General features: G+C 41.2%; 1 protein-coding gene across 1 annotated transcript in view; it reads left to right on the plus strand.

Moving 5' to 3' along the window:
• Window positions 1–1,153: 1,153 nt before the first annotated feature.
• Window positions 1,154–16,651, plus strand: part of HPGD (15-hydroxyprostaglandin dehydrogenase) — a 29,225-nt gene continuing 13,727 nt past the window's right edge. Inside the window, exons 1-4 of the mRNA XM_060246518.1 lie at window positions 1,154–1,487; window positions 2,891–3,014; window positions 4,803–4,909; window positions 11,271–11,367. Coding sequence (XP_060102501.1) covers window positions 1,395–1,487; window positions 2,891–3,014; window positions 4,803–4,909; window positions 11,271–11,367 — 421 coding nt within the window. The 5' untranslated portion in view covers window positions 1,154–1,394. The remainder of the gene's footprint in view (window positions 1,488–2,890; window positions 3,015–4,802; window positions 4,910–11,270; window positions 11,368–16,651) is intronic.

Raw genomic sequence — 16,651 nt, forward strand, 5'->3', positions numbered from 1 at the left:
GAATTTATCAGTAGGTTTCATTGTATTTACCAGGATTGTTTGCCAAAGTAGGTGTGGAACCCTTTTCAAAAAATGGTGGCTCTGTAGATCAAGGCTCCTGAATGTGAATATCTATGAGAAAACACACAACTAGTATTAGCACACATTCGTTTGAAGCAGGGGTCATTGTGTAGGAAAAAAAGTGCCGGAGCTCATTAGCACTACTTATTTGCATAACATATTTGCATATAAGTGAAAATCACCGGACATCACCGGAAGGTGTACTAAATTATATCAGCTCAGCATCTATCTTAAAATGCTTCTTGAATTTATAATTGTCATAATAAAACCTTACTCCCATCATACTTTTAAAATTACTTTCTCCTATGTGGCCACAGTGGCATGATGAAGATTTCCATCTGTCTGCTTTATATGTTTTGGTTATTTTTCCTTTTTTTGTGGGGGGGAATATTAGAAAGTTTGTCAAATCTTAGTGATCAGCAAAATTTTCACAGGGGATTTGAACAATGGAGCCTAGAAGCAAGTATTGGGGGGAGGGGCGGTTTAAGAAAGAATGAGCGCAATAAAATTTAGAGGATCTGGAGCTCTGTTTCTGTGAGCTCCTGCCCAAAAATGAGGCCTGGTTTGAAGGTCTTTAAGGAGAAATTGCGGGCATGCAGCATCTCTTCTTCCTGCCTCCCCACTTCAGGGACTTGGTTTCTTGGCAGGATTTTGATTCTTTCTTGGAAGTTCGTGATATGTTCCAATCTTTGTCTGGTGTGCACTATAAATTGGGTCAAGGAAAACGTGTGCAACTTGAGGAACTGCCTGCCAAGGAAAGAATTCCTTCTTTTTCAAAGAAGCCTGTAACTTCTTTTCACACCCCTCTTAGGAGGAGGATTTCCGAAGCTCCAGTACGAGCAGTTCAGCCAGGCTTTTGTTTGCTTATCAAAGGGGGCGGTAAGCAGGAGAGGGCTCTGCTGCCCTTGGCCTCGAGCTCCTTCAGGTGGCGATGTGATTCCTTCGCCTGGCAGCGTTGTGTTCTCTTCCCTCGAATTTGGCTCGTGTGTCACCGAACGCCAGAAGGACGGTTGACAGAAACCGACCTCAGGGCTCGGCCGGCAGCGAGCTTCTGTCAGCACCTCGGCAAGTCCCTCCAGCAGGGGAAGCGTGAGGGGGAGGAGGAGGGAGGGCCAAAGGGCGGGAGGCAACTTTCCGCGCAGGTGACATCGAGTTCGCCTCTGTCAAGCTCCGCTGCTTGCGTTTTGGCTCCGGCGCTTCCTTCCTTTCCGCCTCCTTCGCAAGCCAGCCATCCAGGGAGACCTAGCAAGTAAGAAGAACCCCGATTTGCCCGAAGGAGGGGAGGGAGTGGGGGCGGCCAGAGAGATCCGGCGCGGCCGAAAAGGAGCAGCACCATGCACCTGAAGGACAAAGTGGCGCTGGTGACTGGAGCAGCCCAGGGCATAGGCAACGCCTGCGCCCAGGCTCTGCTGGAAAAGGGCTGCAAGGTAAGTGCGGGCGCGCGCGTCTGGACCGGGGGCTGGGCGGGGGGGGGGGGGCGGGGGGGCAGAGGTGTCCCTGCCGCAGCTCCTCCCGCGACCGGCCTTTCCCCTGCGCTGCGGAAACAATCCGGCAGGTAGCGAAAGAGGGTGTCTTCCCAAGCGACTCCCGAGAGCCTTGTGACACCTTAAGGACTAGCGAGGGCTCTCCGCTCCCCACCCCCGCCTCGGCAGGAGCTCTCGTGGAACGGAGCCCTTGCAGTTGCCTGGAAGGCTTACAAACTGGTGCCACGTGACTCCTGTTGACATCGCTGCCCCCCGGGGACACAGGCTTCGAAGCAGGCATAAGGCACAGATGGGTCTGGTGTCTGCTTCGTACCTTTCGATATTCATGTATTCATACAAAACATATAATGAGTGCAGAGACACGGGTCTCTTTATGGGATATATGGGGGGCGGGGAGATGATAGGTTCATGTAAATCAGTGTACCTATAAAACACCAGCAAAAGTAAGTACTTTCAAAGAGTTCTGGTGGAATAAAGGTAGGCATGTACTATACTTAACTTTTCCTTTGTAAACAGTGGTGCTCAAATTTGATCGTTTACAGACTTATGGCATATGTTAGAATTGTATATGTAATTTATATACACATTACGGCTTTTTTGGTAGAAAAACCCCAGAAGGGACTCGTTTGCATATTAGGCCACCCCCCTGATGTCACCAATGTTTCACATGGGGCTTTTTGTAGAAAAAGCCCAGCAGGAACTCATTAGAATATTAGGTCACACCCAAGCCAGCCGGAACTGCGTTCCTGTGCATTCCTGCTAAAAAAATAAAATAAAAAAGCCCTGATCCACATTATCTAATAAAAAGCTGCAAGGCACACACATTTGCACAAGCTGCCTTTCAAGCTGCCTCCCTCCAACCAGGGACGGATTATTTCTTTTCCCCTCTGTGAGGGGTATTTCTTTTTCCAAAATTCTTTCTCCCTCCCTCCCAATATAGCCATTAATTATTCTTTTTTTTCTTTTTAAAAGTAAATATTTATCTTTTGTTTGTTGTTTATTACTCTTTGTAGATATATTAATACACCCTTTTGTAACTGCAGCCCTTTCAGTTGTTTTATATTACAAATTACAGGATGGTACTTTAGCAGGATAGAAAGGTTTGGGAAGACATTGCCTATGTCTGTGACCATCTATGGAGTGAAATTCTCTCTTTTCCCCTCCAAATTTCTCACTGATTAAAACAGAACTGATTAGAAACAGACTCCAGATGCCTAAAAAGAAGAATGTAAATGGTTTGTTGGATTTCAGGGAAAAATTGGTCAAAGCTCTTAACAGCTAGCCATTCTGACACCACTCTCTTAGCCATTTAGTATTGATCATCACTGCTTATCTCTTTTGAGTAGGTGGGCCTTGTGGATCAGAATGCAGAATTAGGTGAGGAGAGCAAAAATAATTTGGACAAGCAGTTTGGTACGCAGAGAACCATTTTCATTCCTTGTGATGTCTCAAAAGAAGAACAGTTAAAAGGTAATGAGGAAAGTCCTTTGATTGGTCACTTCTTTGTATTCTGTCACAGTATACAGCAGCTTGGGGGGAAATGTATTACAGAAATAAAAACTGTGCAGTTTTCTGGAAGACTGACTACATTTCAGATTCAAACACCATTTAAAAGTCTACAGTGTGTACTAAATTTACAAGTGTGAAATGTTAGCAGTGTGTGCATGTTCGAAACTGAATTATTTGGCACATGATAAAGAAAATAAATGCCATAAAATGTTTGGTGACACTTCTAGGAAAACCGCAGGAGAGCCAAACTGTTTTATGAACAGAACTGTGTTGAAATTCTAATTCAGACTAAAACTTTACATCTTGAAAGGGGCATCTTTAAAAATGAAACAGGGAATTGGTGTTCAGCATCTGTGAGGTTCACATATGTGGGAAAGGGTAAAATGCATCATTTGAGATGGAAATGCATTTAACAGGATTTTTTTTAACAATACCACTTCCCCTTACACACAATTGTGCATACACATTAAGATGCTTTTAAGATCCCCTCCCCCCCATTTTAGGAAAATATTTGTAATACAGATTGAAAAGGTACTGGCAATGGTAGGAAATGAAGTCAGGACAGAATGCCATACAATGTAAGTCTAACTTCAATGGAGCTTATTCAGTGCAGAAAACCCTAGGTAATGAAGATGAAAATAGCTTGAAAAAATGAACAACTAACAAAAATATTGTTTTTTTATTATCATAGATAAGAATTTGTTTTTTAAAACTCTCTGGTAAGTTTCCAGGGATTCCTAGAGCTGCCCTGTGGCATTTCCAGGTTTTCTTCAGAAGTGACAAAGCAGTGCCCATGACTCTGGATTCAAGGGAATATAAGCAGAGCTAAAGCAGAAGTCAGCTCACAGTGCAATGATCTGTGGTTTGGTTTGGAGACAGATGCCTTTTTGAATTCAGCATTAGACACCTATACAGTGAAGCATGTTTTATACCTCATACTGGGCAGCTAATAGATGAAGAGGTTTTAATCAGCTATTTAAGATGGTGTGGTCCCCCCCCCCCAGAAGGTGTTCTGCAAATTGTTCCCTCACCCTCCCTATGGAATAATGCGGGGCTAGTTTGTTATCTTTGGGGTCTGAGCAGGAATTCTGGGGCTGCTTTTCCAAGGGGGGGCTGTCTCCTCCACATTGTTGCCGGGATGGTGGTAATTATACTTCAGCCTGTTCTATAACTGATTAGACCATAACTGGGATGGCAAGAATTGTTGCTTCAGTAGATAGTCCCCTGAGGCACCTAAGGAGGAAGGGTTGTTCACACAAACTAGGTTTGGAGTGATTGGGTGGGTTGGTGAGTTAATGTCCTTCATGGTGAGTAGCATAAACCATGTACTGAGTTGCTTCACCAGCATGTAGAGAGAGGGAGATGATACTTAACATCTGTTTGCAGTGCTTCATTTGTAGGCCATGATTAACAAAATCACTAGCAACATTGGCCAAGTTTGTGACTGTGGTGGGTTTGATCAAAAACTGGTAGCCCTATGGGCTTCTTGTTCCCCTGGAGAAAATGGCTAATTTGGAGGGCAAACTTCGCTGAAGTTCTTCTCCTCCGCAAACCCCACTGTCCACAGTCAAATTCCACCTCCCATTGGCAACCCTACACAACTTTCATAATTTAATTTAATTTAATTTTTCAATTTATATCCCACAAGTGGGCTAAGGCCAGTTTACAACAATAATTGAGGTTGTATCAGTGATGTTGTATATGTGTGTGTGTGTAGAAATAAAGAAGCCTCCCCCTTTCTTCTTATAGATGCATTTAAGAAGATATTTGAGCATTTTGGCAGGTTGGATATTGTGGTTAACAATGCTGGAGTAAATAATGAAAAAAACTGGGAAGCCACACTCCAGATTAATTTGGTAAGTTTATTTTGTGCATTATATAGCTACATGAGAGACAACATTTTTTAGAAAATAGCTTCCAGAATAAAGAAATATGGAGTTTAAAAATTTAGAAAAAGACAAGTTTCAGAGGGTAGCAATGTTGGTCTGCAGTAGAACAGCTGAACTTCGTTTCTGAACTTGAGTTCATTCATAAATTCAGAGCAATGGACACCCCCACCCCCAGGGCTGAATAGGGACATCAGAATCTTATCTCACATCTTATGCCCTCAAGTATTTCCCATCTGCTCTAATCAAGGGGATTACAATGTGCACTGGATCTCTGCATCCTGAATTCCTTCTTTGCAGCATCCCCCCCAACTTCTGACTGGGATGTAGACTCAGAGATCTCCATTTCAGCTTGTATCTGATGAAAGAAGCTTTGACTCTTAGAAGATTATACCCTGAAATTCTTGTTGATCTCCAAGGTGTTAGAAGACTCGAATCTAAAGACAAGTTATTTTTAGCAGTTTTAATGTGCATTAGAATCATGCAGCCTGATCATATATGCTTCTTTATTTAGAAGTAAGTCCCAGATTCAGTAGTCCTTACTCACCGTAAGGTTTGCAGGCATCACTGACAAATATCAGCATTTCCTTTAACTGAAGAACTTAAAAGAAGTTTTTATCTTTTTATCATGCTTTCTCTCCTCTGAACCAGAAGCCAAAAATTCAGCCAGATTATTAAAAAACTGAGTCAAGATTTTTAAATTTTCACATATTTGCCTTACACTCTAAAGCAACAGTTTATAATACCTCTTATGACCAATAATGTTAGCCTTTGCTACCCAAACATTGTTTTCATCCTTGGATACAAGGTAATACTATATTCTTGCATATTTTACCAGATGCTGTGTTTTGTTCACCAGGAGAAATAAATCATGAGAGTTCTTTGGAGACATCTAAATCCAATTTTATGGGATTGAAGGCATAATAGAATATTCCTGCTTCTCTCCTGTTCTTATTCCCTATGCAAAGGGTGGGTTGAAACTGCTGGGAAATGACAGCATATGTACATCCAACATAATTTTAGTTTTGCATTTATATATTACCTTTCTCCAAATGTACTCCTAATCAATTAAAAACGCTAAACAAAAAATATACCTCCCCAACCAAAAAATAGTAGCATTTTCTCAGTCCATTGATAGTCTTTTCTAGAGTTTCCAAATTTAAGTTACTTCTCTTTACCTTCCTCTCAGGCTGGAGTAAAGATGGCAGAGAGGTCACTGACAATTTCTTCAGGAGCTCTCCTTTTTTAGTTAATGCTAAATCAGCCCTTTTGGGGGAGGGAAGGCGACATGGTATAGCCCAGTCTAGTAGTATAGTATTTTAACACTATCGATTACCCCCACACTTGAGAGAGGACGTGACAACAGAGTCATACAGTCACTCTTAACATTCTTAACACTCTGAGACATTTATTTGCCTGTTTTCTCTAGGAATTGAATCTAAACTATAATGATCTTATGAACCTAGCTTGTTATTTCTGTTTGCATCTGTTAAAACATTTCATTATATTGTATGCTAATTTGCTGTACAACCTCTCTCTCTAGATATAGATATAGACAGGCAAGTCTGTTTCCATCCTATTTGACAAAGCGTGCCTGCACACAAAAGCTCACAGCCTGAATAAAACATTGTTAGTCTTAAAGGTGCTATTGGACTTCAACTGTGTTTAGGACTGTCCGCTTCATTGTTAGAAATATTACTAGCGGCCAGTCATTGCAGTATTTTATACAGTTCAATTGACTGACATATTTTCTTTGGTGCAAAGGAAATAAGTGCATGCTATCAAAAGGGTTGCTTCTAGTTGTCACTTGAATATCAGTTTGATCTACAGCAATGATCAAGCAGTGGCATAAAGTTTCCACTGCCCATTTTTGCAGATTAAAATCTATTAAAAGGGACAGAACCCCCTCAACTGCCAGTTGGCATCCTTATTGCTGTCAAGAAATTCAAAATCCTCACTGCTGTCAAGAAAATTGTCAACAGTCAGGTGAAATTTAACTTCCCACCTAAGATGCCAGCTTCTTAAATATAGTAGGATAAAAGAATCTCAGTAGTCAGGCCAAGCTACTTTGTTCAGCAAAGTCCACTTCTTCTGCCTTACTCTTTCTGCACTGCTGATTGCTCAAAACCAGTTGAGAACACCTGTGATTAATCCCAGATAAGATTATTTAAAGCTGCTTTCTCATGCACACTTGACTAAGTTCCATTGACGTTTGCACTGATATGGCTAAGCATATTGGGTTATGGAGCCTGAATTACAGTCACACAAACTGATCCATTTATACCCAAGAGCAAATCTCCTATACAAATATGGGTGCAAGAGATGGCATCCTGAAAATTAGGATTGCCAGTCTCCGGGTGGGGCCTGGAGATCTCCTGCTTTTACAGCTGATCTCCAGCTGGCAGATACCAGCTTCTCTGGAGAAAACGGCAGCTTTGAAGGGGGGGGGCTCTATGGCATCGTACTCTGCTGAGGCTCCTCCCCAAACCCTACCCTCTTCTGCATCCACCCCCAAACTCTCCAGATATTTTCCAACACAGACCTGGCAACCTTAAAAAGCAAACTTTTGATTTAGCTGTCTAATCACAGGTGTTTAAGTGGCATTTGATACAATAATTCAAAGGCTACATTTTTAGTAAAGTATGGTTTTTACAGTGAATATTATTTTAATGGCAGGGGCAGATTAGAAACTTTCTTTTACAGGTAGCAAAAATCACTGAGGTAAGATGAATCTTCTAGACCTGACAGGCACTGACAGCCAATTATGCTACTGAAAGTAAAGCTTTCAGTATATGTGCTGTGCCCAAGAACTTGTATTTTTTCCTGTTGTGATTACATAGCATACCAATTGCAGTGAAGAGACAGACTTTTGTATGCCCAATAGATTTAACTCAGGTTGGGTGGATACCCTTGAGAACAAATTACAACAATACAGCTTTCTTCTTCAGCAATTTGCCACCTTGGGTCCTCAAGAGCCAAATAAATAATAAAACAATGAATTTGGGATTCATTTCTTCAAACTGAAAGAGCTTGGACTCACTTCTATCTTGCGTTGGGGAATTACATTTAAAATGAGTGTGGTCCCTTTAAATGTGATGGCCAGAACTCCCTTTGAAGTTCAGTCATGCTTGTCAGAACCTTGCTCCGGGTTCCACTCCCAAGGTCTCCTGGCTGGACCCCCAAAGTCCTCAGATATTTCATGAGTTAGACCTGGTAACCCTAGTAAGTGAGGTGCTTTTTACAAATACAGTGTATTTTAGCTACTAAATTGAGTGAAAATAAAATACTGGCACATATGTAGATCCAATAGCGAACAATATTAGTACTTACGACAAACCTGGTACTGAAACCTGGCTAGTCTCCAGGAATGAGTACATGCTTGTTTACTTTTGGCACAGCCCTCAACATACTACTCAAAAGGGAAAGAGTATGGGCAAATGACAGGGTCATGATCTAGTATAAAGTACGAAGTACAGTACATAACACTATAAACAAACATAGGAGGAGGTCACTCCTTAAGACCAGAACATTTCATAGTTTAGGATTAGCTTTCATAACCTTTTGAAAGGAGGATAAAGGGTAAGAAAGAGAGGTACTCAAATTGCTGATACTGTGACATATATAAAAAAAGAACAGAATAAAGAGTAAAGTAAAATATACTGCTCAAAAGAAAACAATAGTCTAATTTATGGGCATGTTTTGTAATAATCATACCAGTGTCCCTGCATTATTGAGATTTCAAGATACTATAAGGGGGAAAATATATTCTACAACAACATTTTTAGTGCTCTGTATGTTCTATAATTTTATCTCAATTGCAGACTTATCCTATGCACACCTTCTGAGGAAGCTGAAAATCCCCCTGCTTTCAATATGACTAATTCTATAGTAATTGCATGAATTCTAGCTCATTTATGGTTGTCTGGATCTACATAATTACTCAATTTAATTTTAATTTAATTTTTAGATTTATATCTCTCCCTTTCCTGCAAGTGGGCTCAGGGCAGCTCACAACAGAAATTTAATAGCGTTACAAAGTAAAATATAAAACATCATAAAAACATACAGAATAAAAAGTCTGAGGGCAATACCACATATCAACAACAGGTTTAGAAAGGCATGGCCGCACAGCAGCATATAGGCCAATATCTAACAGCATAGCATAGTCACAGTAATGGTAAAAATATTGGGGAGGCTAGCTGTTAACAAGAGAACACCAGATCAATTAAAAGCCTGGTGGAAGAGCTCTATCTTGCAGGCCCTGCAAAACCTTTAATTTGCATAATTATCTTTAATTTGCATAATTCTGTTTTTCTAATTAATGTTACTATAAAATTGTCTCTCTCTCTCTCTCTATATATATATATATATATTGTCTTGCTATATACAACACTATGAAGCAAAACAAATATAAAACCAGTCCCGGTCATTAAGACCAGAACACAGTGGCATAGCTAGGATTTTTTAGGTCAAGGGGCTTTAAAAAAATTAGGGGGTGCCTACATTTTAAAACAGCCCCATGACCTAAAAAGACAGGGCTGGCAGGCCGAATCCGAGACTCTTCCCCTCTCTTTCTCCCCTTGCAAGCAAGAGAGGAGAGAGAGAGAGATGGGGCTGACAAGCCCGGTCTTCCTGTTCCTCACAGCTGGCTGAAGACATCTCCAGCCAGCTGTGAGAAACAGGGAGACCCTTCCCCTCTCTTTCTCCCCTCCTGGTCCACCCAGTCGGGGTGAGCGAAAGAGGCACTTTTGCCTTGCTCTGAGGCTGCCTTTCCTCACAGGGGAGGCAGCCTCAGAGCGAGGCCATACCACCTCTTTCTTCCAGCTAATATGGGTGGGCAGAAGGGGAGCAAGTCATGAGGCAGTGTGTGGGGAGGGGGCACCTAGCAGCACCCTGTAGCACAGGTGACTCCCCAGGCAGCCACCTACATGGCCTACTGCTACCTACACATTCATCACCGTTGTCCCAAATATTTTTTAGGGCCCATTGTATTTCTTCCTACAACGGGCTTTACTGCTAGTAAGAGAATAAGAAGAAAGACTTGTGTTTTTAATAGCCATATGAGCAGTACTAGATAGATTAGTTTCACAAAGTATTTTCATAAACCTATCTCTGAACTCCAGAGCTTTAAACTGAGGGACTTTCTTTTTTGCAGATGCATTGATGGCACTGTAAATACCATTTCATCCCTCTTAATGCTAAATGGTAACATTTATATCTGCGTACCAATATAAACATCTAATACATTATGTAGAAATTGCTGGGACTTGCCATGAGATTGTGAAGCAATAAAGTTTAGCTTTTGCTAATTAAAATGAAAAGATGACATGAACAAATTCCTTTGCTTTTCTGAATTTCCCACATACATCTCATTGCATGCTTGGGTTGGAAGGAAGAAATGGTTCAAAAGGTTAGTTATTTATTCTGTGCAAAGTGTTCAATGTGAGGTAATACATAGATCAAGCATAATAAAACTTGATCACAAAGAAAAAAGTAAAGTTGACAGATTTAACAATACATCAAGAAGACCCAACAGACTTACACATCAGAAATATTTCCAGTTCCCACTGTTCGGTTTAATGATCCCACCTACCATTTTGTTTGGAATGTAGCTAGGAACAAAGATGTCTCAAAAGCTTTCTTCTAGTCAAGGTTATATCTTTGTTAACATGCTGTACAAGCCAAGCACACAATAAACATTTATAGTGGATCTGTATAGGTGCAGCAAAATGTGATGCTTTGGACAAGTCAGAAGGAGCATCCAAATCTGTCTGCCTTTCAGTCCACATCAACAGGAGACCAGGCTGGTATACTAAGAGAGGGAGAAATCCCTGTCCACACCAGCACCTCCTAATCCTGTTAGGTTGGATCAAGCTGACAGCAGCAGAGATCCTATCATCACCCCAAGCCAGCATAGTATGTGGAGAAGAGGAGGAAGAAAGTTTGTTTGTTATTTATGTTGTCACTTGCCCTGCTCTCCTTTTCACCCCTTCCTCTGATTGCATGAATGGATGGCCTACAGTCATACCACCCTCAACATGCCTGATGTTGTCTGATCTTGGAATTCTACAATACAGGGTCTGAATATTAATATGTTGTTTAATTACACTAACTCTATTAATGAAAATTACAGTTCATGGTTGTTAAGTAGATTTTTGAACTTACCTACTCAATGAGGTATGTTTATAGATAACTTAGAAATAATACCTTGAGGAGTAAAACATAAAGGTATGCATAGTTCAAAATGTGTACAGAATGAGTAATTTAAGCCGAATGATCCCAAAATGAGTTGCTACTAAGTGTAGCGCCTGCTTTGTATTTCCTGTATTAGATTTCAGTGATTAAAGGAACATACATTGGTTTAGATTACATGAAAACAGAAAATGGAGGCAATGGCGGGGCTATTGTTAATATGTCATCACTGGCAGGTAAGAAAATTGTATGATTTAATTTGTTTTTCCTGATATATTTAAAAAAGCAAATCAAATATTGATTTTCTTACTATAAGAGATTGTAATTTTAATTATTATTTTGATTCCATTCATCCTGAAGATTTGGGAATGAAATTGGAGAGGAGTTGTGGTTCAGTGGTAGAGCATCTCCCTGCCATGGAGAAGGTTCTAGTTTTAGTCACTAGCACCTCCAGATAAAAGGATCTGACAGTAGATTATGTGAAAGACCTCTGCCTGAGGCCCTGAAGAGCTGCTGCCAGTCTGACTAGACAATAGGGATGAGCACAACCCTGCTGACAAACTAAAGTTCATTATGAATCATGGCTGGTTCATGGTTTGCGAAGCAATGTTCACAAACTGAAGACCGTCATGAACTTTCACAAATTTTCATGCAGAAAACAGCTGAGCAGTGGGGAAATGCCTGTTTGGAAATGCCTGCTTTCTGTTCCCTGTTGCTTTTCACAGGGAGTAGGAAGTAGGGCTTAAATGGCTCAGAGTTCTTTAAACCAAACAACTGAGATGCATTCCTTTGGAAAACCAAGCTTTCTACTCCTTACAAAAAGCTGCAGGAAGCAGAAAACACGGGCTTAAACTTTAAATGTCTCACAAACCAATGCAAACCAGGTCAGTTTGTGAATCAACTCCAGTTCATATGAGTGCGTGGTTCAGTTTGTGGTTCAGTCACAAACTACAAACTGAACCACAAAAATATTGTTTGTGTCCATCCTAGTAGACAGTATTGACCTTGATGGACTAAGGGTCTCATACAGTGTAAGGCAGCTTTTTGTGTGTTTGGCACTATATAAGTTAGACTTGTTTTCACATTGCTCACCAATATTACTCGGCAGTCAATGTATCCTCTCTGTGTAATTTAAGCTCTATGCAGCCTAGTTTCTCTCTCTGTGCTTATACAACTATTGCCTTAAGCAGAAGTTAGAATCAAAAATTATTTTAAAAGACTTTACTCTATTATTCGTTTGTACTTGATTATTGCACCTATGAATTTTCCAACAGAAAGGGTGACACAGTCATTTGTATCTGACAGCAGCCATGACACCTGGGTTTGCACACTCAGCAATTCCATAGTTTTAAGTAAAGGGGTGACCAAATTAGCCCTCAACTCATTAAATATAGGGCACTACATAATCATATGTTTGATAGTTTCAATTTTACACAGCCTAATAAAAGCTAAGGAATACACACAAAGAGATTTCATATTCTTCTTATGGACAGACTCTCAAACAACTAAAATCAAAATAGGACTCCTATTTTGTTCTACTACTTTAGACCAACACAGCTGACTACTTGGATCTCTCTAACTAAAATCAACCTTATTCCATTTTATTTTTCTATTTCCCTGCCCCACATGTACCCCATGTCAGAAGCTGCTCTTGTCCCACCTACTCCCATCTTCCTCATAGGGGTTTCTTCCCACACAGTCTAATTTGTTCACCCTTCTAATTGGGAATTATAGCACTCTGATAAAATGCACTCCCACATTTCCTATCCCATTTCACCCACCAAAAAAGAAGAGAGAAAAACATAGCAATTTGTACTTATGCTATCTAGTGGTCTTTCTGTCAGAGGAATAGCTTTGTTAGTCTAGTGACATAGTGCTAGTACCAGAATAGAAATAACTCTATATCAGGGCGAAATTATGTGATTGTTGATTCTGGACTGCAAGCAGAAATGGCAGCCCTTTATCCAGATTTCCACTCTCATCCCCAAGAATGTTTATGCAGAGTTCTCAAGTTGTAATATTGATATATCATGCATGTAGCTTTCCCCATTCCACATCATTGGTCAGAATGTAGGGCAACAACACTAGCAACCTTGACAAAATGTTACAGGAAGAAAGGAGGGAACTCACCCATGGTCTTTTGTTATGTGAGGATCCTACATTTATTTATTAGAAACCTCTTTGTGCTGCCTTTCCACCTAAACAAGGTTCCCAAGGTGGTGAACATCAAAATAGTAAAACACTGCAACATTAAAGCAGCATTTTAAATAAAGTATAAAGTAAACAATTTAGTAAAAAAAATATATGCGCACACATAACAACACAACCAGAGATGAGAGACAGTAACAGAAAGAGAACGCCACGAAGTTTTTACCCACTGACAGAAGACAACAATAGAGAGAGAGAAACAAATCTCCTTCTAAAGTTTTGGCACCATGATCAAGAAGGCCCTTTCTCAGGTCACCATCCATCATCTCAGATGGCAGAAGTACCCAAAACAGGGCTTCCAAAGATAACCAGAGTGGATGGGTATGGGAGAAGGCAGTCCTTCAGATATCCTGACCTCAAGAGCACTGCAGTAATCTACAAGGATATACACCACAGTAGCAAAATCTTTCCTGCCTAGGAAGCAACACAGCTGGCTCACCAGCTAAAGCTGGTAAAAGGCACTCCTGGCCACCACTCCCACCTGTTCATCTAACAGGAGGCCTGGATCCAGCAGCATCCCCAAGCTACATATCTGTTCCTTTAGAACATAAGAGAAGCCATGTTGGATCAGGCCAATGGCCCATCCAGTCCAACACTCTGTGTCACAGTGGCAAAAAGAAATTATATCTATCTATCTATCTATCTATCTATCTATCTATCTATCTATCTATCTATCTATCTATCTATCTATCTATCTATCTAGATAGATAGACAGACAGACAGACACTGTGGCTAATAGCAACTGATGGACCTCTGCTCCATATTTTTATCCAATCCCCTCTTGAAGCTGGCTATGCCTGTAGCCACCACCACCTCATGTGGCAGTGAATTCCACATGTTAATCACCCTTTGGGTGAAGAAGTACTTCCTTTTATCCACTTTAACCTGATTGCTCAGCAATTTCATCAAATGCCCACAAGTTCTTGTATTGTGAGAAGGAGAGAACAGTACTTCTTTCTCTACTTTCTCCATCCCATGCATTATCTTGTAAACCTCTATCATGTCACCCCGCAGGCAACGTTTCTCCAAGCTAAAGAGGCCCGAGCATTTCAACCTTTCTTCATAGGGAAAGTGTTCCAACCCTTTAATCATTCTAGTTGCCCTTTTCTGGACTTTCTCCAATGCTATAATATCCTTTTTGAGGTGCGGAGACCAGAATTGTACACATGAGACCGCACCATCGATTTATACAGGGGCATTATGATACTGGCTGATTTGTTATCAATTCTCTTCCTAATAATTCCCAGCATGGCTGGCCTTTTTTTATTGCAATCGCACACTGTTTTGACATTTTCAGTGAGTTATCTACCACGACCCCAAGATCTCCCTCTTGGTCAGTCTCACAACCCATCAACTTGTATTTGCAGCTGGGATTCTTGGCCCCAATGTGCATTACTTTGCACTTGGCCACATTGAACCTCATCTGCCACGTTGACGTCTACTCACCCAGCCTCAACAGATCCCTTTGGAGTGCCTCACAATCCTCTTTGGTTCTCACCAACCTGAACAATTTAGTGTCATCTGCAAACTTGGCCACTTCACTGCTCACTCCCTACTCCAAAACATTTATGAACAAGTTAAAGAGCATGGGACCCAGTACTGAGCCCTGCGGCACCTCACTGTTTACCATCCTCCACTGTGAAGACTGCCCATTTATACTCACTCTCTGCTTCCTATTACTAAGCCAGTTTTTGATCCACAAGAGGACCTGTCCTTTTACTCCATGACTCTCGAGCTTTCTAAGGAGCCTTTGATGAGGAACTTTATCAAAAGCTTTCTGGAAGTCAAGGTAAACAACATCTATTGGGTCTCCTTTGTTCACCCCCTCAAAGACATGTAACAGGTTAGTGAGGCAAGATCTTCCCTTACAGAACCCATGCTGAGTCTTCCTCAATAACCCGTGTTCATCAATGTGCCTACTCATTCTGTCCTTGATAATGGTTTCTACCAACTTTCCTGCTATTGAAGTCAGACTGACTGGCCTGTAATTTCCCGGATCTCCTTTGGAACCCTTTTTAAAGATGGGGGTGACATTTACTACCTTCCAGTCCTCAGGAACGGAGGCAGATTTCAGTGAAAGATTACAGATTTTTGTCAGAAGATCCACAAATTCCACTTTGAGTTCTTTCAGAACTCTTGGATGTATGCCATCCAGACCTGGTGACTTATTAGTTTTTAATTTGTCTATCAGTTGTAGGACCTCCTCTTTTGTCACCTCAATCTGACTCAGGTCTTTCAACACCCCTTCCAAAATTAGTGGTTCTGGAGCGGGCAAACACTTCTCATCTTCCACAGTGAAGATGGAGGCAAAAAATGCATTCAGCTTCTCAGCCATTTCCCTATCCTCCTTCAGTAATCCTTTTACCCCTTGGTCATCCAAGGGCCCCACTGCCTCCCTGGCTGGATTCCTGCTTCTAATATATTTGAAGAAATTTTTATTGTTGGTCTTTATGTTTTTTGCATTATGCTCCTCATAGTCTCTTTTTGCCTGCCTGATCACAGTCTTGCATTTGATTTGCCACAGCCTATGTTCCTTTAGTGTGAGTACAACCATATTTAAAACAGGAGATGTCCCAATTCCTGTGTCAAAGCTTTCCCCCACCAGTAGCACCTCTGATTTGTTGATTTTAAGGTTTAGTTTGTTAGCCTTCATCCATCCAAAACTGCCTCCAGGAACCTGTTCACAGTTTCCACAGCTGTCCCTGGCTCTGGTGGAAGCATGAGATTTAGTGTCATTCACATATTGGTGGCAGCTCAGTCCAAATATGTGGATGATCTCTTTCAGCAGCTTTAAGTAGATGTTGGAAATCATGGAGAAAAAGTCAGAAACATGCAGGATCCTAGAGGCCAATGGAGAGAGCAACAGTCATCAAGTACCACATTCGGAAATCAACCTTAGAGGTAGCACCAAAACCACTGCAGAACAGTGCCTCCCAGTTTTTACCCTGAAACACAGTCCAGAATGTTACCATGATCAATGGTATCAACAGCCATTGAGAAGTTCAGGAGAATCAACAGGGTAACACTCTTGCTATCCATCTTCTGCTGATCATCCACCAGGGTGACCAAGGCCATATCAGCCCCATAACCAGGCCTGAAATCATATTGGAATGGATTCAAACAATCTGGTTCATTCAGGAATCCCTGAAATTGCCCAGCCCCCTCTTTTGGAATCACCTTGTTCAAGAATGGCACATTTGAGACTGGGTGGTAGGTATTCAATTCACCAGGGTCCAGTGTAGGGTGCTTTTTTAAAAAAAGTGTGCACAACTGCCTACTTCAAGGCAAGGGCAACCACCCCCTCTCTCACCT

The sequence above is a fragment of the Heteronotia binoei genome, chromosome 9, assembly GCF_032191835.1.
Source record: "Heteronotia binoei isolate CCM8104 ecotype False Entrance Well chromosome 9, APGP_CSIRO_Hbin_v1, whole genome shotgun sequence".
In the NCBI taxonomy this organism is placed as follows: Eukaryota; Metazoa; Chordata; class Lepidosauria; order Squamata; family Gekkonidae; genus Heteronotia; species Heteronotia binoei.